This window comes from Hippocampus bargibanti, linkage group LG15 (genome assembly GCF_051943395.1).
Source record: "Hippocampus bargibanti isolate YZ-2025 linkage group LG15, ASM5194339v1, whole genome shotgun sequence".
In the NCBI taxonomy this organism is placed as follows: Eukaryota; Metazoa; Chordata; class Actinopteri; order Syngnathiformes; family Syngnathidae; genus Hippocampus; species Hippocampus bargibanti.
Genome location: NC_142748.1, coordinates 7089436 through 7112374, shown reverse-complemented (window position 1 = coordinate 7112374; position 22939 = coordinate 7089436). Strand labels below are relative to the sequence as shown.

Genomic DNA, 22939 nt, shown 5'->3' with positions numbered 1-22939 from the left:
ATCAGATAACATTAGAGTACTCAAAAGTGATAACGTGCCCATTTAAAGTACCTTACTGATTAAAAAAAAAAACATTTTCTATACTACTTATCCTCATCTGGACTATGTTAACTTCAGTCAAGAAAACCCTGGATTGGCTACAACAGGTAGTCAGTTAAAGTGTACACAAAGCAAACCATTCATACCTACGTTGTGTATAAAAAGTCTACACATCCCAGCTCAAATGTCAGGTTCTTGTGGTATTTAAAAATTAAACATTCTAAATCATTTAGGCTGTGTACAGAACGAACCGATCACATTGAAACTCGTGTTAAATTAATATTAGGACATACCTGCTACCATTTGAAGTATGTCTGATTAATCCCAAATAAATTTATCATGTTAAAGTAGGCTGTTTCTGTCATTTTATTCTACAAGCAGAGGACCAAAAGTTTTATACTAACACTTGTATTTTTTTTAATGTTGAAAAAAATGCTGAAAAGCACGGTCTTGCCCTCATCGTGCATCACAGTACATATAAGTAGTGAGCAGTGTTGCATTCCCATCCGAACATTCCGTTTGGAATTACGGCCCAAAAGGTCAAAACTTAGTTTCATGGGAAACTAATCTCCCCTAAATATGTGTCACAGCATAGTGTGCATTCGATTTCCTCTATGTAATACAAAAAAATAAATGATTGCACAGATTTCTGCATTACTTCCGATTTGTCAAATTATAAAAGTAACGTGATGGGAAGCGCCATATGAAAAAAAAAGAGTGAAACATCTGTTATATAGATTTGTTTTTCAAACCGGGTGAAAGAAAATCTGCCCAATACTGTAAAACACGTCAATAATTTAATAAGACACAAATCTTATTGTTAATCCACCTTTCCAGACACGCTAGCAAAATCACACACATAAATTCAGTCACTCATTTCAAGACACATTATGAACCTATCGTGTCAGGTATTTTCCCAACTCTGACAATTTGGAAAAGTGCTGTGTGAACTTTGAAGCTGCTGAATTTGTTTCCTCAGATGAAGGATTTCTTCCTCTTGCTCTTCAACTTTTCTCTGCAAACCGCAGATGACCTGAATGAAGAACAAAATATATATTTTAATCAAATCGTTCAAAACTGTTTACCGCCAGAAAGTGACATACCACATCTTTATTGCAGAAAAGTTCGCTCTGAAGAAGCTGTGTGGTCGTGGGCCGCACGCTGGGCTCAATACTGGTCAGCTTCAAAATGTAATTGGCTAGGACGGGCCATCTGTTGCTGAAGCAGTCTGGCATTTTGCCTTCTCTTAGGTCCCCGAGTGTCCGGATTCGCTCCATTTCAGTTCCGAAGGGCTGGAAAAGCTCCAGCGCGAGGACTCCGATGCTGTACATGTCCGACTAGGAGAGAAAAGACAAATGTTAAGCAATGAAAAGTCTTTTTTTTTTTGGTCCGCTTTTTTTAAAAGGCACCTTTGAATCATAATGAGGGCTCTTCAATTGCTCTGGTGAGGCGTAGACAAAAGTACCGACGCCCGTTGTGTGTGGGGAATCTGACCCAAAAAAAAATGCTCAAACAATTTGCAATTGCGGTGTTAAAAGAAATAAAATGAGACAAAGAATGAGGCCTTACCACCGAGGGGAGAAATGGCGCTTTCGTGACTATCGAGGATGAGACCACTGCAGGCCAAACCAAAGTCGCCAATGCGAACGTGACGGTCGTGACCGTTGAGGAAAATATTCCTTGGCTGTCAAGAAATAGAGAAAATAAATTACCCCCCTGCAAAAAAAATATATATATATATAAAAATATTGCACAAACATTTACCTTAAGATCTCTATGAATTATTCCACACGAGTGAATGTATTCCACCCCTTCCAGTATCTTCCTTAGCAGACTGAAGGTGTGCTCAGCATTCACACATCCATAAGGACCTGGAAAGAATGTCGAAAATGTTTCAAAACTCAACAAACGTGGCGCATTGTCTTATTTAGAAGTATTTAGAAGACAAAATGAATACATCTGGAAGCGCGCTCCTCTCTGGGCGTCAAATTCCTCTCTGTCATCCAATCCTTGAGCGAGCGTTCGCAAAGCTGCATTTGAATGTAGAGCATCAAGTGGAGGTGTACCTGTGCGCATATGACCGTGACGTTATTCATAAATGACGTGAAATATCAAATATTTATCCATCAATCAGAGTTCATTTTAATGGAGGCACTGCCCCTTGTGTGCTTTTGTTTAGAGCGAGGAGCAGCTGTGCGGGTAAAGCGGCTCAGGCGAGGTAAGTCGCCGGGACAACACACGCAAAACGCACACAAAGAAGAGATTAGCTGTCTTAAGCAGAGGATAAAGAATACATGCCTATCGGGATTCTTATGTGTGTGTGCGTGTTGTGTCAAAAGTGCGTCGCTTAACTCATTCACTGCCAGATATGTGCAAGAACGTGTCCACTCCAGTGCCAGGGTTTTTGTCATTGTCACTTGAATTCCAGGAGCCACAGAATATTTAGTTTTAGGACTACATAAACATTTACTAATACTAATACTAATACTAATACTAATACTAATACTAATACCAATACTAATACTAAATACTAATACATTCACTTTATAAGCGCCTTTCAAAACTCTTTACAGTCACAGAATAAGAACAAAAATGTTTTTCTGCAAACCTTACACTCTTCTTTTATTAGAAAAAAAACTAAATTCCTAAATGATACGAGTCTGGAGTTATATGAGCTTGAAATGAGGGCAGCTGTCCAAAATACAATGCAATACATTGACATTGGTCTATACTGTGCTGTATGTCATGCATATTAGCATATTTGACTTTGATATAGCGCTTTAACAACAGCTGAAGCTGGAACCAAGCGCTAACATTGACAAAGGTGAAATGCTGCTTCCATTGTGGAAAAAAATTGCTATGACCAGCCCTTTATCTGCACCATGAAAAAAACAGAACCCGAACATCGCTTTATGTCATATTTTCAATGCCTGAATACATTCGTGAATGGCAGTGAATGAGTTCAAGAATTACGACATCAAAACTATTCGTGAGTTCATTTACGGCGTTTGTTAGAATCAAGCTAGCAGACTTGAATGCAAAGTGACGTGATTCTTTTCAACTTCAAATGTGAATTTGATTAGGTTTAGACTGACGGTTAATTTTAACCAAAAGTTGCGAGAAACAAATACAAGCCTGAAAATGTCAAGACAGCAGTTTACAATGCTACTCAAAAGAGCTCTTAAAATTGCACATACCTCTTTAGCGGCTTCCGTCGTGCGTTTATACTGCTTCTTGACGCAAGAGAGGCTGTTGTTATTAACCTCAACGCCGCTCCTGCTGGACTCCGCTTCAAATCCCGCCGACGCATCCCAACCGACGGCGGGACATTTGGAGGCTTGAACGGCCCCTCTGCCTCCCAGGAACACACAAGGGACGTAATTCTCGGGGAGACGTCGCATTATGTTGGGACACAACCCTTGACCTTTCTCTTGTGTCAACGGCAGGGGGTTGGCGGGTGCTCCGTCACTTGGGGGCAAAGTGCCATTTGAGGAACCATTTGCAGGCGACTGGCTTTGGCTTTCAAAAACAACGGAAAAACTTGAGCTGCTGCTGTCGGAGTCCTCGTCAGAACTGCAACAAAAATGGATGATATATATGAGACAGAGTTAGCCTCAATGCTAGCATTTTTATCGATAAAATAGAATATGGTTTATTGCTATCATTGGTTGAAAAAAATAAATAAATAATAACACCGGAATAGAACTTTGAAGAAAAACAATTGCATGGTTGATGCCAACTGCAAAGTTAAGGACTAAAAAAATCAAAATAAGCCTTACAGGTCATCTTGGGGAGGTGAGCCCAATTCGGGTAGAAGATTATCTCCAACTGAAATGGGAGACATGTTACCATGGCAGATTTATTCACAAAATAAATAAAATAAAGGGGTGTCCTCACATGTCGCGGGCTGCACATGTTCCATCCACGCCGTGTGATAGCCGACGATGTTGACGTGCTGCAAACTGGATAGCACTTTCACTTCCCTGAGGACCTATTGCATCATAACCCACCACCACCCCCAGTTATGAGCTAAAATTTGGACAGGAAACCAAACTTTTAAATCATTTAAGATTGATCGCTCACCTTCATGCAATCCTCTTTGGTCACTTTTTTAATGAGAATCTTCTTCACAGCGTAGCATTGGCCGTCTAGTTTGTTCACCACCTTTGTTTGCAGGGAATACAAATAAGGTGAACAACGCTCAATAGTCAAAATGACCCCCTTCTACTCCCCCCCAAAAGCACCTTATAAACATTTCCATAAGATCCTTTCCCGATTCGACCGACTTCTTCAAACTCGCTCAGATAACGTGACGTCTGGGTTTGAAACAGACCTTCCTTCAGCCTGCGGGAGGAAAAACAGACCACTTAGAACACAAAAACACCTGCATTTTTTTTTGTATGGAGCTTTTTGTCGCACTTCGATATGCTTTATACGAGAAAAAAAAAGGGATTCCCACCTGATTGCTGGACTGCGTTCACTAGCGTTAAGCTGTTGTTGTCCCTGTGAAGTGAGAAAAGGGCATAAATGCCACTTAACCTGGATCTCCGTTTTTAAGGTCCACTTGCTTGTAGGCACGTCATGTATGAGCTAGTTAGCTAGCTAGCTTTCTTATCTGTATGCGTTACTGCTCACCCAAAGAAAAACATATCCAACAGTGACCTTGAGAGTTTTGAAAAGCACTTATAGCTATCTATTCGCTGGCTAATAGCTATCTATTCGCTAGCTATTAGGTATCTATTCGCTGGCTGATAGTTATCTATTCACTAGCTATTAGCTATCTATTCACTGGCTAATAGTTATCTATTCGCTATCTATTCGGTGGCTATTAGCTATCTATTCGCTGGCTAATAGTTATCTATTAGCTATCTATTCACTAGCTAATAGCTATCTATTCACTAGCTATTGGCTATCTATTTGCTAGTTATTAGCTATCTATTTGCTAGCTAGTAGCTAGCGATTATTATTATTATTAATAATTTCTCAAAAACCTTCGGCCCTACTAGAAAATGCATGGATGTGATCAATTTTGCTTGGAATTGTTTACAACACTGAATATGTAACATAAAACATGTTCAGCAAAATTATTTGTTCTTGTTTTGTCAGTTTTGCTTTTACCTGCGGGTACAGTGAGGAGCTAGCAGCGTTTAGCAACTCTGTGAAGGCCCGGTTATGTTGGAGTCTGACCGTGCTGAACTCATCGCTTATGGCTAAAGGTGAGAGTAGATTCATAGAAGCCAACCGCTGGCCAATAACTAGAAGACAAAAAAAGAAATAATAATAATTGAGGCGGTAAGAAGGATTTTATGGCATGTCATGTGATGTCAACGTTGTAATCTGTACCTTTAAATAACATCCGCGAGCGTGCCGGGTTACTCTCGTAAACAAAGCACAGGTGCTCCAGCAGAGAGCCTAGTAGGAGGTGGTTAGGGATGGCTGAGGCAAACTCTTGGACGGACGGGTAGCGTCTACCCGCCATGAGCACTTCATGGTGGCTGTCGGTGTCAGATGCTGGAAATATGGGAGGAAACACAGAAGTGAAACTTGTCTTCAAAAACACAAACGACAACATCAAGTATTCAAATGCAAAAATCGATTTTAGGAAGGTTGCTTTGAAAAACAGCAACATTCCAGATATAAAGGCCATCAACAAATATCCACTCAACATCACGTTCTATCAAACTTTGAATTCTCTCACCTTCTTCAATAACTTTAGCTATTATTTCAACTATGTTTTTTTCTTTTTGGTCCATGATCCGGTAACAACAGCAGTGCAAATGAGAATCCTGTTCAATTTTAAGGCAAATATACGCATCTAGTTGATATGGGGGGCGTGCACAGTTGTCATGCTTATCTTGAAGGGCCAGTGTTCACAGAACCTCCACCTCTCTATGAACAAGGAGGCATCATAGAATGAGATATTTTAACAGAACCATCTTGAATGTCCGTTTTATAAAATAATGCATACATTCCCTCGATCATGCCAATACAATGGGATTATTTTATTGGCAATTATATGTACATCTTCCTCCTCCTCACCTGAAATAATGCTAACCTCACCCCTTTCGGGGTTTTTTAAGCCTCGGTTTAGAACCGAAAATCGGTTTTCGACCAAACTGAGCGCAACTGAATGCACCACTCGAACCCGTTCGCTTCCTCATACGTCACTTCCTTGTGTCACGTTTTATTGTGGCCGATGCATTATCCTCGTGTTTGGTTCCATACTGATAAGCCGTGTTTGTATTGTTCAATCATAATAACAAAAACAGACAAAACAGACATTGATTACATTGACTATAATGGGAAATGTTTAGGTTATGGTCAAAAACCGATGTTTGTCTGTATTTACACCCATTGCAGATATGTTAAACAACTCAAAATAGATGAATTAATCAACCGCAAAATAAAGTCGTGGTTGGGTATTGCTAGCAATGTGCATGTTTTGCATGTCAAACCCAGAGGTCGACTACTGCTCTAACGCTTTAAGCTAGTACTGAATGGTCACGTTCAACGTTCCATAGGACAAACAATTAAGAAGAAAAGCTGCTTACTGTCAAAGTGTACTTCATCGTCCTCCTCGGTGGCAAGACTTGGCAGGCTACTGCTGTCATGATTACTAACGGCTTTAAGCAGATGGTTTCGGGGAACTACAAGCTTGTTACTGCGACTAGAACATTCCTCCGATCGCAAGAGCCTGCTGGCGGATGTTAAACCGTACATGATAACTGGCCATAATACATTACCTAGGATCGAAATTACCGTTAGCAGAGGCTAACCTTCCTTTGATAATATAAACTTGGCTGCATATTTCTAAAGTCAGTCAAAAACTCTCACGAGTTACACTCCAAGTCGGCAGCCATCTTTCCTCCGACTTAATAAAGGGACCGTCCACCAATACGACTTAGCTCTGTCAAGTATAATTTTGTGTCATTAAAAATATGAAACTCGAAAGCGAGCAAACACGATTTTCAATGGATATATGTACATTTGAATACATTTCCAAAATAATCTGCCGGTCCATATGACAGCACTTTATTTGCATGTTCATTTCTTTGGCACTACATATTGGACCCTAAAAGCACACCCACTCAAAGTTAGCAACGCCTTCGATGATGAAACATTACACCCAGAATTAGAAAGGTTATATAATTCATTTATGTAGTCGTTTCATTTTTTTCATGTTTTCTTAAGAAATAATTAACTTATTTGTATTTCAATTTCCCCCTAAGTGCGGTAAATGCGCTTTCAAAATGCTTGGTTTTACGGCGCACGGAAGGTGTTGTGTCGCATTGAGAGGTTACACGTTGATATGGATAAAAAAATAGCTTGAATTGTAATTAATTTTGTTCGCTGAATTAAATTATTTTATCCAACAGGTCAATCGACTTTTTTAATTATAATTAGTTTAAATGCGCAAGTATTACGCAGTAGTGATTCTTTGCAACTTTCCTTTTTACACCGGCGCGAGACGCTTTGAGAGGTCGTTTTTGTTTGTTTACAACATCATGGCAATTTTAATTTTTGCTGTTTTCTTATGGAAAGGTGAGTAAAAAAGTCGTTATCGGCAACATAGCTTCGTCTTCTGTGCGCTGCGTTTTACGTTTTAACACTTCTGTTTGGCATAGGAAGCTCTGGGAGTTCTAGTACTGTAGTTGCTAAATAGTGACACCATTTCCGGAAAGATGACTGACACATGGTGAGTTGTTTTTTTTTTTTTTAAGTACGAAATAGAAAAAAAACTGCATTCGTTGTAATTGCCTGTTTTGATAGTTCGGATCCTGCTGGGGCCATCAGGGCAATTGACAGGCACTCGGTGCATCAAATCTGCTCAGGGCAGGTTGTGCTGACCTTGGCCACTGCTGTTAAAGAACTGGTAGAAAACAGCATAGATGCTGGGGCAACCCACATTGGTAAGATCAGAGTTGGGAAAAAAACAATACTAAGTGATTACTAAGTGTATACATCAATCCCCATCAACACATTGCTCATTTGATTAAGATGTCAAGCTGAAGGAGCACGGAATAGAACTGGTGGAAGTATCCGATAATGGAAAAGGAGTCGAGGAGGCCAACTTTGAAGGCTTGGGTACGCGTCTATTGAGTTTAACTGTCCATTACAATTGATAAAATGTTTCAATGATGACACATCAACTGTCCCACAGCGTTAAAACATCATACTTCAAAATTGAGGGATTTTTCCGATCTCATCCACGTGGAGACGTTTGGCTTCAGGGGCGAAGCCCTCAGCTCTTTATGTGCTCTCAGGTAAAAAAAAAAAAGTGTCACAAAATAAATGCAACAAATGTGTAATCGGTCATTCTCCCTCTAGTGACCTAAGCGTGGTGACGTGCCACGAGTCCAGCCCCATGGGGACCAAGCTGGTCTTCGATCACAAAGGCCACTTGGTTCAGCGGCTCCCTCATCCACGGCAGCAAGGCACCACGGTTAGCCTGCAGCAGCTCTTCCTAACCCTCCCCGTCCGACACAAGGAGTTCCAGCGCAATATTAAAAAGGCCAGTTCAATATTAATTTCACGTCACTCGCTCGTGCAACGTATTAATATGTGACTCATTTGCCATATAGGAGTTCAACAAAATGGTGCACATTTTGCAATCCTATTGCATCATCGCCACCGGGGTGCGTCTTACCTGCTCCAACCAAAATGGACAAGGGAAGCGAAACACAGTTGTGAGCACAAGTGGGAGCCAGAATATGAGAGACAACATTGGAGATATATTTGGGCCAAAACAGGTTGGAGAAAATAACATTTGGCAGCAATCATTCTTTCTTGGATCTCAGACTCTTTCTTTCTGCAGCTCCGGAACCTTCTCCCATTTCAGCATGTGTCTCCTAATGAGAAGATATTAGAAGAATATGGACTTCTGAATGCCGAACTCCCCAAAAATCTTTTCAAGTAATTAACACCGTTGGCATATTGTGCTTTTCATATTCACAATTAACTCATTCACTGCCAGACGTGTGTCCATTCCAGTGCCAGGGTTTTGCCAGAGGCCATGGCCAGCGCTTTATCTGCACCCAAGCATGAAAAAAATTAATACATTCGAGAATGGCGTTCTATGTCATATTTTGAATTCCCGAATACATTTGTGAATGGCAGTGAATGAGTTCAACATTTTTTTTGGGCAGCATCACAGGGTTTGTGTCACAAGCGGAGCACGGTGTCGGAAGAAGCGCCACGGATAGGCAATTCTTTTTTATAAACAAGCGACCGTGTGATCCCCAAAAGGTTTGTAATGAATTTGAATGGCGGCGCACGGAAAAGAAGTCACAATTTACTGTCAACCTGAATTCTAATTCGCCTCACCTTGCAGGTGATCAAACTCGTGAACGAAGTCTATCATATGTATAATAGACACCAGTATCCATTTGTTGCCTTGAACATCGAAGTGGCATCCGGTGAGAAAGCACACTACAAGTATTGCTTTGACAAATTGACTCAATTTGCCTCTTATGTTGCAAATGTTCACCTTTTGTGGTTTTTTTTTTTATCTCTCCAGAGTGTGTGGATGTAAACGTCACCCCAGACAAGCGTCAGATTTTCCTTCAAGAGGAGAAACTCTTATTGGCCATTTTGAAGTCTTGTCTCATCAACATGTTTGAAGCTGGTGTTAATAAAATCAATGTAAACAACCTTGTCATTCACAGCAATGGTAAGAAGGCCTTAATGTATTCAAGAACAATCGTCTAACAACATCCGTGACTTTTTTTATTATTATTTTTTTTTGCAGCGCCTGCTTTCAAAAAACCTGAAGACAACATACTGAAATCTGGAGATAATCCAACACTGGAGATTGACAGCCCAAAATTATCCCTGAACCTGGCCGGTTTGAAAGCTGCTTTTTCAAATCACCGCAGCTTCAATTCCGCTGTCAAATCCAATCCCGGCCCTGCACAACAAACCCTCAAGTCTTTCTTTAAGGACACTGGAAATCCGAGTGTAAAACCTCCTACGGGATTCGCGGGTCGTTTAAAAAGAGGCGATTTAGCGCTGGATGACAAAGGGACAACATGCACTGATATTAACACCAAAGACATGGACGACAATCCTGCATTAGATAATCCAGATTGTGATCAACACTCATCTACGGAAGAACTAAGCATTAAAAAGGAAACCCTGATAGAAAACACAACCCAAGCTTGCAAAACATTCCAAGACCGAACCGAAGCGACTACTCACAATGAGAGCATCTCAGCGACTCCAGATTTGAAACGAGCCAGGAAAGACATACCGGGTTATTGCGTGGATGCTCCGGTTAGCTTCCAGAAGAGGACGGTGCGGCTCCATTTCACCTTGCAAGAACTATCTAGAAAGATGAAGAGGTTAGGGGCCCAAAATCGGATGCACAAAATCCGTGAGGAACTTCAGTACAGACGCTTTCGAGCCAAAATTAACCCGGGAGAAAGCAGACATGCAGAGGATGAGCTGAAGAAGGAGATCAGGTAGACTTGCAATGTAAACATTAAACGCAACTATGTTGTTAGACGTTAATTTAATCAGCTCTTTAATTATTTTTTATTTTATTTATTGTTCTGGTGTTTACTGTTCCATTGTTCTTATGATTGAAAAGTATTCTTGGGTGCTTTGAAAGGCACTTGTAAATTACAATTATTATTATTATTGTCTATTAGTAGTAGTATTATACTGCCCTCTTGTGGACAAAGTGCACATGTCCACTATTGATTTTTTTAAACATTATTTATGCCAAATCTACAATCAAAATATTCTCCTTCAATAGCATAATTATTATGTCCGCCCCAATAAAAATGATAAAAAGCCTAAAATGTGAATAGAACAATAATAATACGTTTTATGTTTGTTTTTCTCTCACCTATTTAAATGGATGAGCTTCTTATTGTGCGTCTCTCGTCACCTCCCCAACAGCAAAGCCATGTTCAAAAAGATGGAGATTGTCGGGCAGTTTAATCTGGGCTTCATTATCACCAAACTCAACTCGGACATCTTCATGATCGACCAACATGCCACAGATGAGAAATACAACTTTGAAATGCTGCAGCAGAACACAGTGCTTCAAGGACAAAAACTCATTGTGTAAGAATACAAACATTTTATCATTGTATTTCTATTTCTTCTACATATAAATTTCAAGGAAAGCCTACTAGAACATCTGAACTGTATATGGGATTCGTCTCAGGGATTTTAAACAATGGTATGTGTACGCTGAATCCCGTTTAACAAGAATCTGAATGCGAGTAAAGTTAATGCTGATGATCGGGTTATATTATGGGAGGGTGTGCACACCTTCGCAACCACATTGCCATTTTTTTTGTATTTGTATTTTTAAAAATTCACTTATTTCATTCAAGTTGTACTGGTTTACATGAAATGTTTGAAACTATGATAAATTAATGTATTTTTCAGTCCTCAAAAACTTCACCTGACCGCAGTCAACGAGAACGTACTGATGGAAAACATTGACATTTTTCAAAAGAATGGCTTTGAATTTCAAATTGATGAAGATGGTATGAACACGATTTTATATTTGGATTTTTATTTTAATCGCTTTCAAGTTTACTAATCATATTTAACCATTTTTCCCCACATACGCTAACAATGCAGCTCAGGTGATGGAGAGGGTCAAGTTGGTGTCTGTACCCACAAGTAAGAACTGGACATTTGGTCCAGCGGACATTGAGGAGCTGATCTTTATGTTGAGTGACAGCCCGGGAGTCATGTGTCGACCATCACGCGTCCGGCAGATGTTTGCCTCAAGAGCTTGTCGGAAATCCGTACGTTTTTTTGACCGCCGGGGCATTCCTGCTATTAGTCGGATTAGGTGACAGTTTGACATGTTGTCTGAATTTGTTTTAGGTGATGATTGGCACCGCACTGAGTACAAGCCAGATGAAGAAAATGGTGGGTCACATGGGTGAGATTGAGCAACCGTGGAACTGTCCACATGGGAGGCCCACCATGAGACATCTGGTCAACTTGGACATAATCTCGCAAGACTGACAGAGAACAAGAGCAGTGACATTTAAAAACTCATTGGGCCAGAGGTTTTTTTTCTACTCATGAATTCCGTTGAGATGTTCCAGGTACATCAACACACAGTATTGTTTTATCCATGAATAAACATTATGTAAAAAAAAAAAACAATGCATACCCTATTTTCCCACATTGTAAAATCAGAATTCTGCGATTAAATTAATTTATTAGTTCATGGTTACTTCCTGGTTCGATGAGATTTAAGGTACCATTATAATCCTGAAGGGGTGGACGTTTTTGATGACGCGTATAAAATAAGGCTTCCTTTTCTAGACACATTCAATATGGCAGCTCTTTTGACGTACATTCAGCGTCAATGCGGGGTGATGAGCACCTGTTTTTTATTTAACCTCAATTGCCGTGTTAATGACGTCACTTCTGGAGCCCCGAAGCTAATGTTGCTTATGGTGGCCACGGTAACCAATTGTTTCTTTTTCGGTTTCGAGGTAGGTTTCTTCTTTTAGAGTTCGCACATTTTAGTTTTAAAACACACGTCGAATATATTTTTTAAAACAATGCCGGAAAACTGGCGCCTTAATGTGAATTATTTTCATTATCAATATCAAGTCACATGGCGATGCTATACGGGAGTCCAAATTTAGCTAGTTATTCTTCTGTTTCGAAACAAACCTACCACGACGAGGACGACCAGCACGACGATGGCTTATTTGAACTACCAAAGTTCTTTGTTTTAACTTTTCAGAGGTAAATACCCTTTCTACTACATTATTATTTTGTACTTATTAGCACAACAGAGTATGAACGCCATTATGGCGTCTTTGTCAGGTATGAAGGCGAAACAAGAGATGGACTGTTCCATGGAAGAGGCACTGCCAAGTTTAAAGGCGGTCATTCTTATGAGGTACAAAAAAACAAATAAAGCTAGATATTTTTCTGAAATAAACTCACTTTTACATGTACCTTTCGCGAATTTAAAAGCATGTGAAGCTTGAGCATATTTTTATGATTTTTTTTTTAAAGGGGATGTTTTCCATGGGAGTCATGCAAGGAACTGGCATCTTCACATGGGCTGACAAAGTGACATATGAGGTAGGATTGGATTGATGGGGGTGAAAAAAATAACCAGATAATATATGTTGCATCTCTTGGCAACAGGGAGAGTTTGTTCACAATATGCCGATGGGCCAAGGCAAGTACATTTGGTCAGACGGCAGCTCTTATGAAGGCGACGTTTGCAATGGTGTCAGGCATGGCAACGGAACCTACAAAAGCGGCTATGCCACCTATAAAGGTCAATGGAATCACAGCAAGCGGCATGGAAAGGTAAATCACCACTGTGTTAATATGATTATATTGAGAAGGAGATTATGATGTGGCCAAAATGTCTTTCTTGTTAGGGCACCGTATATTATAACCAGGAAGAGACTTCTTGGTACAAAGGCAACTGGGTGTTGAATAAAAGAGAGGGATGGGGAGTAAGGCGGTAAGATATCACCAGTGACAGGAATTAAACGTTGCAAGTACTTTATTAACTATACCACGATCGATTATGCAATTTTATTTTAACTACAGGCGCTTAATATGAAATATTTGTCATTTCTATGTGGACTTTTTTTTATTTAAACAGATACCCTTCCGGTAACATTTATTTTGGCGAGTGGAAGCATAACTTGAGGAATGGCGAAGGCACCATGAGATGGCTGAATCAGGGACAGCTTTATATTGGTAATTGGCATGATGGAGTCCAGGTAGAATATTAAAAATAGGGCATATACAGTGAAGTAGAATGTACTTTTCAGGGGGGGGAGCTGATCATTTTTTCTTCTCCGCCAGCAAGGCCATGGTACACATGTATGGCTCATGAAACGAACTGAATCGGGAGCTGAATTTCGTCCCAGTAATCAATACACAGGGAATTTTTTCCATGGTTACAGACACGGACCAGGCATATTTTACTATGCTGGCGGTGCCACCTATGAGGGGGGATGGCAAGACAATAAAAAGCATGGGAAGGTGAATTCAATATTTTGTTTTTACCGCATTAAATTAATTTACATACATTATTTACCAGCTGAACCATTGCTAGCTATAAATGTGACTATGTACTTCCTAGCTACATAAATAGCTAGCCCCATTTTTTTTTCAGTTTGATTGACAAGCTATCAATTAAACGGAATGTAACGCATATTTACAAGAAGTATGAATAAGTGTTCATTTTAAAAAATGTATCTTTAGGGAAAAGTAACCCTCAAGGACGGCCATGTTTTCCAAGGACAATTCCTGAATGACAAGATGGTGACCCCCATTATGACAGCAAACCAGGCCCCTGTTCTACTTGGTAAAAAAAAAGCTCGTTCATATCATTTTAATAAGCAATAGTGATTATAAATAGATGATAATGCAATATGATAATTAGCTTTTTGTGTCATGGGTGTTAGGTATGGACGAATCTTCTCTTGGACCAGACATGACTGTCAACATAGATTCTATTTTGGAGAAAATACCTCAGACAAAACGAGATATTGAGCACAAACAGGTCAGTGTTCAATGTGTGATCCGTGACAAATATTATTTCATTTTAAAGATAGTAATATTCCATTTAAATGACAATGAGTGGCATTATTTGAATGATATGTTGATTTTAGGCAGAGACCAATATTTAATAAAAATGTCACCCGAATGACTTTTGAAAACGAGCATTTCTACAGAATTAAATATGACATTAAAATTAACTACAACGACTTTAGTGGATTTAAAAAGTTAGAATTATTGTACATTTTTTACGACGAAAGCAAGTGTACATACCGTTGGTTGCGTGTGATGCTTTCCTTTACCGCTAGAGGGACCCCACGTACCTTTGGTCGTATATTACCAATGCGATGAAGATGCCTGTGTTGCACTCATTCGCCGCTAGAGGGAGCCCACGTACCGTTGGTCGTCCATTACACATGCGATGAAGATGCGTGTGTCGCTTCCATTTTACCGCTAGAGGGTGCTCAAGTATCGTTGACCACTACGGGCCTAAATGGAAAAAATATACATTTATAACAATAAAATTTGATTTCTAAGCCATTATTTGTCATGAATAAATGATTCGCACAGCAATCAAATAAAATGGGTTAATTTTCCCACCTTAATTCGGTTTGGAGCAGGTGTCCCTCTTTCTTCATGCCTGCCACTCAACATGGCGTCCATTGAAACAGGTGAGGTATGTTCTGCTGAGGCACAAGACGGAGCTGAGGTCCATTTATCGTTTCTACAGCCGACTGGGCCAACCTCAGATTCCCGGCGGCGCCTTCCTGCTGTCCCGAATGCAGCTATGGCGCCTGCTCAAAGACTGTTACGTCCACCATCACGGCGTCTCTTTGGCAGAGCTTGACCTTTGCATACGAGGTGAGGAGTATTCGGCAGCAAGTCAAATAGCTAATATGTCGGGAATTGGCCTATGCACGCAGATTACCTCTCCTTTTGTGTGAAGATAACCCTGACCCAGTGGAGGTTCACTCTCCCTTTACTCCCATCATGCTCAGCCGGTTCCTCAGCTGCCTCGTGATCATTGCCTACCACATCTACCAAGACATCATGGAGTAAGCAATCGAGGAGATATTTTTGCTGTGGGGTGGGATTTTTGTTTTGTTTGTTTTTTTTTACAAATAAAGCTGCAAAATTTGAAATGCACAGCTGTGTAGGCTCAGTCGTACAGGAGTGGTCCATCGATGAAAAGGTTTCGTCTGCTGTCATCGGTACTTCTTTGAAAGTGTCGGCTGTTTTGCTCCTCATCCGAAGAGCTTCGTCAGCGAACTAAAGTTGTGCTGGTAACGTTGGGCCCTAGATAGATAGATAGATAGATCCCTGCGCTAACTAAGGTTGAGGGAGCAGAGGACTCCTCCCTGAAGCTAATCTGATTACTTCTTTTACTCTGTCCGATTACCTCTAATGTTCTATGCCTGGCTCTGATTGCCCCATTAGCTCTGCTATCACCTCGTCAGCATGACTTGGTGATACCAGAGCTAATGGTATCATCTTATCAGCATGGGCTGGTGATACCAGAGGTAATGGGGCAATCAGAGCCAGGCGTAGATCATTAGGGGTAATCAGACAGACAAAAGGAAGTAATCAGATTAGCTTCAGGGAATAGTACACTGCTCCCCCAAGCTATCAGAGTAGAGGTCTGGCACTGCCGCCTCAGTCGATTAGGGTCAGAGTTACCAGTCCAATTTTAGTTCGCTGACAAAGCTTTTCGGATGAGGAGCCAAGCATCCGACACCTTCAAAGAAGTAGATGGAAAAAAAATCATTTTAAATGTACAGTATTTGTGACATAAAGGGAGACTTACCACAAAATGTGAATTTTCTGAAATAATGACAACTGCTCTTGTTACAGGTCATCAAATCACCTTCTGGCTGCATGTTTTACCAAACTATTAATCGATGATATATTTCCACACGCCAAAAATGTAAAAGGTAGGAAGAATAACTCAAATATTGATGTAATATCCTGTATTTTTTTTTTTTTTTTTCATCCCAAATCGGAGTTTAAACTAGAGTTTCTTAATTGTGATTGAGCGTTGCCGCGGGGGTGTCTCCACAAAGGTTTCCTTTTTAAGCCGCCAGAGCGCACAATTGTAGCCGTGGACTTCCTGGTGAACTGCTGGAAGGTCTACCAAGCTTACTGCAGGGTCAACAAAGCACCAAGGGATGATAGTACCATGACAAACCGCCACGTACTATGGATGTACCAGGTAACGCCGTTCGTACCTTCCTGTTATTTTCAAACGCATTTAAACGCACTTAAAAATATTCTTAAGGATCTCCATCTTTACGACAACGATCTAACCGTCGTGAGGGTCATCGATATCATCTGCGCAGAGACCCTGGATCCTAGCAACCGGTCCGCCTGCATGGAATATGAGGTAGGCGCGCTTTGTCCAGTGAAATTGGTGACGTATTGCAGTAAAAACATACGGATTTGCTTAGATTAGTGATGTATCGTTCGCGAACGGACCGGCTGTTAGAGCCGACTCTTTAAAGTGAACGGCTCTTAACATAGGAGCCGATTCTGCAACCCCTTCGGTAAAAGGCACACATGTGCACACTCATTCATTTTAAAAATGATAGTGTATTATATATTTTTGGAAGTAAATTAATTGAGGCAACAATAAAAAGAAAAACTGAGTGGCCGAAAGAGCCAGATCGTTTAAGTGAGCCGAGCCAAAAGAACCGCCTCTCTAAAAAAAAGAGCCGTAATAATTCCCATCACTATTGCAGATTACGTTCCTGGAATTCTTTGAGGTGCTTCTTGGATGCGGAGAGGTCAAATGTCAGCAGGTCAGTGATTTCTAATTAAATAGAATTGTACGGCGTAAGATGTCAACAGGTGACATTTGTTCAACAGATGACGGGTCCTTATCCCAAGATAGGACCATCTCGATCTTCTTCAGGTTGGTTTATTGACATTTTCTTTGGTGAAAGGTTAGTTTGTCAAGCGTCTAATGTATATATATTTTTTGACTTTGTCCAGCGTTAGCACGTCAATGGCAACAAACGTTGGCCCAAGATCGTGAACTGGATGCTTGGGGTCATAAAATCCATCATTTCTTCAAGCACATGTTCTTCCCTGCCGTTGATCTTCTTGGCTTAATCTGACCGGCGCCATGCGGTAAAAACTACTTTCACAGGAAGTTGAAAAAACAGCTAATTTTATCCAAATTGGAAAGTATTTGATCACATCTTTGACTCATTTTTGGTTTAAGTACAATTTTTATTTAAAGTTCAATGAAATCATGTTAAAATGAAACTATTTTTCTCAACAGCGTTCTCTTTTACAAAATGACAAAAAAAAGATCAGATTCATAATTACGGTGGCGGCGTGAAGTGCATGAGGTCCTTTGGGCATCTCGACTGGCGTATCTTGTCGTGGGGGTTCGGCGTGAATAGATGCATGAACGCATCTGCTGTCTCGGCCTGTGAAAAGATGGAAAATAAAGACAATGTAAATATGACGAATCATTTTAGCGCGGAGGTTTGTGGTAATTTGAAAGAAAAATTGGAACCTGGGCTGGTTGGAGGAGTAATGGAGTAGGTTCTTCAATGGCGGTGATCAAAACTGTAAAGAAAAAAAAATGACATAAAATTAAATATTGAAGTGCAGTGCAGTCGATATTCCAAAATAAAAACCACGCGTCAGATCATACCATCTTCCTGCAGCTCAGACGGAGCTCCGGGGGCCACTTCCAGATGCCTTTTGACGTTCTGGGAGCGACGGGTGGTCCTTGAGTTGTCGGTGAGCGGCGAGGGCGCCATCGCGGCGGCGCTAAGACGGCTGGATCGCCTCACGTCGCCCGTCGTCGGGGGTCTTATCGGCAGATCTGCTTTAAAAAAAAAAACAATTCAAATAGATTAAAAAAATAACACATTTTGAGTCTGTTAGCGTTTTCTGTATCTATTAGCTGTCTAACTAGCTAGCAAACTTGATCTATTTGAGTTATTGCCGGTTGAGTGAACACCGGCGCATGTGGCTGCCACTGCTCACCCACAGAAAAACTTATCCTGTGACTGTAAAGTAACCTTGAGAGTTTTGAAAGGCGCTGATAAATGAAATGTATTATTATAATACCGTACAATAGCTATGTGACTGGCTGGCTAGCTATTGGCTTGCTTGCTATCTATTTGTCTTACTATTCTGTTTGAGTTACTTCCAGATTGAGTGAACGATGGCGCGTGTGGCAGCCACTGCTCACCCACAGAAAAAAATGTGCTTATAAATCAAATGTATTATTAGTATTACCAGGAGTCTTGGCTGAGCTCTCCGCATGTAAAAAGACGACGACGACGTCGTCAGTGACGTCATCCTTTGCAGCCTCGGCCGCCATCTTTTGGGCTCTCATGGCCGCTTTCACCGCCGCCAGGCCGGATCTCGCCCCCGCGTTGTTGACCGGTGGCTTGGCGGACGCTGCGGTGCGTTTCTGTGGTGATAAAATGTCACTTATAGTGAAAATGAACAAAATGCATTATTATTAATCAATTGGTCACCTTGATTGTTTTCTTTTGGCGGGGTGACGGCGGTTTGGCTTCTTCCGCCCAATTCCGCGCCTCAGCGTCTTTAAGGGCGTCGAACTTCCTGTGGACGTCTTCGACCTGGCGAAGAGAATCGTTCGTCTTTTCGCGTCATTTTGAAAACAAGCGTTAACACCCACACGGGGGGGAGGAAACTCACCTGGAAGTAAACCATATCCCAAAAGCCTTCCAAGTCGCCGCAGGTGGTGAGTTTGACTCCTCGCTGCAGCTCGCAGTCGTCCACTAGGCCACCGAACTGGTTGAAACGCTCTTTCATGAGCAACCCGGCTTGGCCCACGGTTGTCCGAATGCGCCCTCGCACTGTTACGTGAGGAACGCGGGAGGCGTTATTTCATTGGCGTCAAAGATAAACCACTGCACAGAGTTGTCGGTTCACTCACTTTCCTCTGGAATGGACTCATCTTCCACTCTTGTCTGCCACTCATCGCACAGAGTGGTCAATCTGTCCGACTCGTTGGCTAGCTGTGACCTGGACGTCGTCAAACAACCCAAAAAAAATAAACAAATTGATAAAAGCACTTTAAAGGACAACAGACACCTCGCGCCCATAATTTGTAAAATGACTTCTACTGAGCGTATTTCCCCGCTTATAGCTTTATTTTACGCTTTAAGACTCTCGCTGAAAATTCAGGAAGTCTTGTTTTAGAGTTGGTGACGACTCCGTACGTGACGTCACTAAAGGACCGCCCCCGACCGTAAAAAAAGACACATTGTAGCGGTCGGTCCTTCCATCGCGTCAATGTATTTTGGTCTGGAAACCTTGTAATGCCAAAAGCCGCCAGAAGAGGGCATCCAAGCTCCATATAAGGAATTTATCAGCCTGTGGAAGCGGAGGTGGCCACTGGAGGGCGCCAGTTTTGTGCCTCTTTTTTGGGTGAGAGATTTTCCCCCAATGTTGCCTCAAAATGACACATATAATTCTTAAATCAATTGCAAACATTTATGCTTTCCTCTTCAGAACTATTTGAATCATATTCATAACTGGATGTGTAACAAGAAAGCATATTCTCCCAATCTGAAGCCATTGTTTGGATTCACAAGCAAACTGGGGGCGGGACTTTCTGAAAATGCCCAATTTTTTGCAGATTTTGGACACTTTAAGTCATTTTGATTGGTGTTTTGCATTTGACTAAAAATATCATACTGCGTGTTTTGGGTATTTTAGATGCTCTCAAACGTTTTTCTGACGTGAGTTAGGAAACAAAAATAGTGTCGGTTGTCCTTTAAGATTTGAACTCATCTTGATTACCTGAAGTATGCCACATCGTGCTTTGGTTGAAGGGGGTTGCTCTGAATTGGAGAAGCCGCCATGACAGCAGGAGAAGAAGAAGGTTTGACGCATCTCAGCTTCACGGCGTTTCACTTGCGAGCGCGTCAAAACGGGCAACGCGGACATCGGGGCAAGGAAGCGATCTGCCGAGCGAGGGGTGAGAGGCGCAAAATTGAAGGCTTCCACGCCGGCAGGAGCTCGGAAAACGAAGCCTTCTGGAGCGAAGGACGGGGGATCCACTCGTTGTTTGTCCGCCGCTGTGGTGGAGACGATCGGCAACTTGAGTTTCTCTTCCGGCGCCGCTAACGGGTTGTTCGCTGGCGCCCGTGGCGAAGGGGAAACAATGGCTCTTTTTCTTGTGATTCTTTGATCTAAGGAGTATTTGTTGTCACAATATTGCTCAATCACTACAAAGTGTTCAAAAAAATGTCACCAATTCACACGTGGCAATGCGTCCTTTGATAAATGCAATCTTTTGGATACAGGAAAATAAACAATGTACCTTTCTTGGCCGCCATATTGACACGGAGCGTCTTCGGAGGCTGTGCAGAGACAAAAAAAAGAAGAAATACGATGATGCATTTGAAAAAATCTGAAATTAGATCACTCCGGACACACCTGCGATTGCTGCTGCTTGATCATCGAACGCAGGACTCTGCTGCTTTGTGATGCAGGAGCGTTTGTTTTTATCTAAGAATAAAAAAAAGTATAATAATAATAATGCATTTCATTTCTAAGTGCCTTTCTAAACTCTCAAGGTCACTTTACAGTCACAGGCTCAGTCTTTCTGCGAGTGAGCGGCGGCAGCCACACTCGCCCGCGTTCACTCAACCCGGAATAACTCAAAAAAAGATAGAAAGCTAGCTAGCCAGCTAGATAGCTAATGTTTCCTGACTCAAATAGCTAGGTAGCCAGCTATATAGCTAAAAGATAGCAAGCTAGATGGATATATGGCCAACAGATAGCTAATATGGTTCCTGACTCAAATACAGTACCTAGGTAGCCAGCTATATAGCTAATAGATAGCACTAGATAGCCAGATGGCTAATTGATAGATGGCTAAATAGCTAGCTAGCTATAATCACAAGTCAATTTGCAACACATGGATATTAAATAAATAAAACAAACAATATTGACTTTTTGCTAACCTCTTTTGCTTTTGAGACCACCGGTAATGTCTGCAAAGAGAAAACAGTGTCTTTTGGACGATAAAGGCCAGTTTTAAACACTCCTTTCCGTTCCCTCTCTTGCTTTTCTTTTTCTTTCATAAGGGCCTTTTTTTCTTTCCACCGAGCAAGCTGTTGCATCTTCTCTTCTACGGCTTTCTCTGAAAATAAACATGATCGGAGAAGAAAAGGAAGTTTTATTCATAATGACCTTGACACTCCAACATGAGGATTAATTGATATGTGTGTGACGAAAGAGATAAGTACGTTTGGCAGATTTTTCTTTGACGTTTGTTACTTCTTTCATGGATGTATCCTGAGTCGTGTCGTGCTCGGGGAGATTGTCCAGTTCTCTTCGTGCATCCACAGCCCGCATTCGATTTTCCTTCTGTTTTTTAATGCTTCTGCGAGACATTTTCACCCTCAGCATGGCCACACTGTTGTCCCGGTGGCGCAAATAAGAAAATTGGCCATCCATGGTGATGATACGCCTGTGGTTAATAATAAGGAAGAAAGTGATGGGTAAAAAAATATATATTGTGTGTCTTTACTTTGAGTTTTTTTTCCCCTCTGGTGGTTTTTACGATACATTTCAGATTCTGTACGTGTGACTCAGATTCTTTCCTCTGTCTTTTTTTTACAGTCGACTTAAACATAAAAGTAATTTTGTTGCATACGGATATACTATCAATTTACCAATACGATACAAATTTAACGTAATTGTTGGTCAAATAAAGACACACATTTCGGGTCGTGCACACAACTTTAGGGGCAATTGAAAACAATGTGCACAGTCTGCAGCAGGTTAGCTAACAATGATAACGCCCCTTACGATAGCTTTCAGGAGGCTACGAAACTATGGAGTGAAACTTTGAAAACAAGTTTTTAAACTGTGGGGGAAACTATTAATATAAATTCCTCTTACCTTGTGGTTCGGAAGAGAAAGATAAATTGAAAATAAACGCAATTCACATCCAACTACGACCTTAATCGAACACGGCCGGTTGCCGATTTGAAAATAAGTGTGACCATCTGATTGGCTGGTGAATTCAAGATTCTGATTGGCTGTTCAACTTCTCAACTTCCGCCTGCGACACGTTTTTAAAAAGAACTATTTTAAAAGTATACATATCTGTCAAGTAATTTATCCAAGTAAATACTTATTTTTAAATGCATACGGAGCAAATTTAAAATCTGTACGTTTTCTGCCCATAACGTTTTTTTCCTCGATTTGATTTTACGGTAACGAGACAATGACAAAATAAGTGTTTCCTGACTCGAAGATTGAATCGATAAAGTTATCAATTGACGTTTTTAATTTCGTTGATAAAATTATTAATTATGCACTGTAATTTTACTCAAGCTTACGTACTTGTGAACTGTCATAAACATTTGAAGGT

At 41.0% G+C, this 22939-nt stretch overlaps 4 protein-coding genes across 8 annotated transcripts; 2 read left to right on the top strand and 2 right to left on the bottom strand.

Annotated features, from left to right (window-relative positions):
* Nucleotides 1-814: 814 nt before the first annotated feature.
* eif2ak1 (eukaryotic translation initiation factor 2 alpha kinase 1) lies at nucleotides 815-7027 on the bottom strand. 2 transcript variants are annotated; one of them, XM_089015078.1, is made up of 15 exons: nucleotides 6591-7027; nucleotides 5383-5550; nucleotides 5158-5294; nucleotides 4499-4542; nucleotides 4284-4383; nucleotides 4123-4203; nucleotides 3937-4030; nucleotides 3819-3867; nucleotides 3237-3612; nucleotides 1997-2105; nucleotides 1804-1910; nucleotides 1609-1723; nucleotides 1449-1528; nucleotides 1143-1376; nucleotides 815-1072 (listed from the first exon to the last, which is right to left on the bottom strand). In XM_089015078.1, exons 1-15 carry the CDS (start codon nucleotides 6757-6759, stop codon nucleotides 944-946), a joined length of 1992 nt encoding a protein of 663 aa, XP_088871204.1. In that variant the 5' UTR covers nucleotides 6760-7027; the 3' UTR covers nucleotides 815-943. The 2 variants fall into 2 exon arrangements, with proteins under 2 accessions (XP_088871204.1, XP_088871205.1); XM_089015079.1 differs by lacking the exon at nucleotides 6591-7027 and adding an exon at nucleotides 5738-5870.
* A 175-nt stretch (nucleotides 7028-7202) lies between these two features.
* Nucleotides 7203-12157, top strand: pms2 (PMS1 homolog 2, mismatch repair system component). 2 transcript variants are annotated; one of them, XM_089015077.1, is made up of 16 exons: nucleotides 7203-7581; nucleotides 7669-7735; nucleotides 7810-7949; nucleotides 8038-8124; nucleotides 8201-8303; nucleotides 8368-8551; nucleotides 8622-8789; nucleotides 8855-8952; nucleotides 9186-9285; nucleotides 9371-9455; nucleotides 9557-9709; nucleotides 9788-10499; nucleotides 10942-11109; nucleotides 11440-11540; nucleotides 11638-11807; nucleotides 11890-12157. In XM_089015077.1, the coding sequence occupies exons 2-16, from the start codon at nucleotides 7722-7724 to the stop codon at nucleotides 12031-12033; spliced, it is 2427 nt and encodes an 808-aa protein (XP_088871203.1). In that variant the 5' UTR covers nucleotides 7203-7581; nucleotides 7669-7721; the 3' UTR covers nucleotides 12034-12157. The 2 variants fall into 2 exon arrangements, with proteins under 2 accessions (XP_088871203.1, XP_088871202.1); XM_089015076.1 differs by having other exon boundaries at nucleotides 7665-7735.
* Nucleotides 12158-12257: 100 nt separating this feature from the next.
* rsph10b (radial spoke head 10 homolog B) lies at nucleotides 12258-18373 on the top strand. Of its 3 annotated transcripts, none has more exons than XM_089015081.1 (18): nucleotides 12258-12771; nucleotides 12853-12928; nucleotides 13048-13116; nucleotides 13183-13350; nucleotides 13425-13510; nucleotides 13655-13775; nucleotides 13861-14040; nucleotides 14263-14365; nucleotides 14466-14563; nucleotides 15231-15420; nucleotides 15506-15614; nucleotides 16411-16490; nucleotides 16620-16768; nucleotides 16835-16939; nucleotides 17295-17354; nucleotides 17422-17467; nucleotides 17548-17685; nucleotides 18234-18373. In XM_089015081.1, the coding sequence occupies exons 1-17, from the start codon at nucleotides 12638-12640 to the stop codon at nucleotides 17670-17672; spliced, it is 1899 nt and encodes a 632-aa protein (XP_088871207.1). In that variant the 5' UTR covers nucleotides 12258-12637; the 3' UTR covers nucleotides 17673-17685; nucleotides 18234-18373. The 3 variants fall into 3 exon arrangements, with proteins under 3 accessions (XP_088871207.1, XP_088871206.1, XP_088871208.1); XM_089015080.1 differs by having other exon boundaries at nucleotides 15180-15420; XM_089015082.1 differs by lacking the exons at nucleotides 17295-17354; nucleotides 17422-17467; nucleotides 17548-17685; nucleotides 18234-18373 and having other exon boundaries at nucleotides 15180-15420; nucleotides 16634-16768.
* On the bottom strand, nucleotides 17692-22932 carry dlgap5 (DLG associated protein 5). Its single transcript, XM_089015083.1, is given in 14 exon segments — nucleotides 17692-17990; nucleotides 18080-18132; nucleotides 18221-18397; nucleotides 18814-18991; nucleotides 19059-19163; nucleotides 19243-19403; nucleotides 19484-19572; nucleotides 20353-20414; nucleotides 20416-20744; nucleotides 20876-20915; nucleotides 20992-21063; nucleotides 21522-21700; nucleotides 21807-22030; nucleotides 22465-22932. Coding segments are annotated over 13 exon segments (1764 nt in total). The 5' UTR covers nucleotides 22018-22030; nucleotides 22465-22932; the 3' UTR covers nucleotides 17692-17882.
* Between the last annotated feature and the right edge of the window lie 7 nt (nucleotides 22933-22939).

Coding starts and splice junctions, on each gene's coding strand:
- eif2ak1 (XM_089015078.1), bottom strand. CDS start 6,759: ATGTACGGTTTAACATCCGCCAGCAGGCTCTTGCGATCGGAGGAATGT. Junction 4,204..4,283: donor CTTATGGAAATGTTTATAAG/GTGCTTTTGGGG, acceptor CTGCAAACAAAG/GTGGTGAACAAACTAGACGG. Junction 3,868..3,936: donor ACATGTGCAGCCCGCGACAT/GTGAGGACACCC, acceptor CTCCCATTTCAG/TTGGAGATAATCTTCTACCC.
- pms2 (XM_089015077.1), top strand. Junction 8,125..8,200: donor GGCCAACTTTGAAGGCTTGG/GTACGCGTCTAT, acceptor ACTGTCCCACAG/CGTTAAAACATCATACTTCA. Junction 8,953..9,185: donor CTCCCCAAAAATCTTTTCAA/GTAATTAACACC, acceptor TTTTTTGGGCAG/CATCACAGGGTTTGTGTCAC.
- rsph10b (XM_089015080.1), top strand. CDS start 12,638: ATGGCGATGCTATACGGGAGTCCAAATTTAGCTAGTTATTCTTCTGTT. Junction 13,117..13,182: donor CTGACAAAGTGACATATGAG/GTAGGATTGGAT, acceptor TCTTGGCAACAG/GGAGAGTTTGTTCACAATAT. Junction 15,421..15,505: donor GCTTGACCTTTGCATACGAG/GTGAGGAGTATT, acceptor TTTTGTGTGAAG/ATAACCCTGACCCAGTGGAG.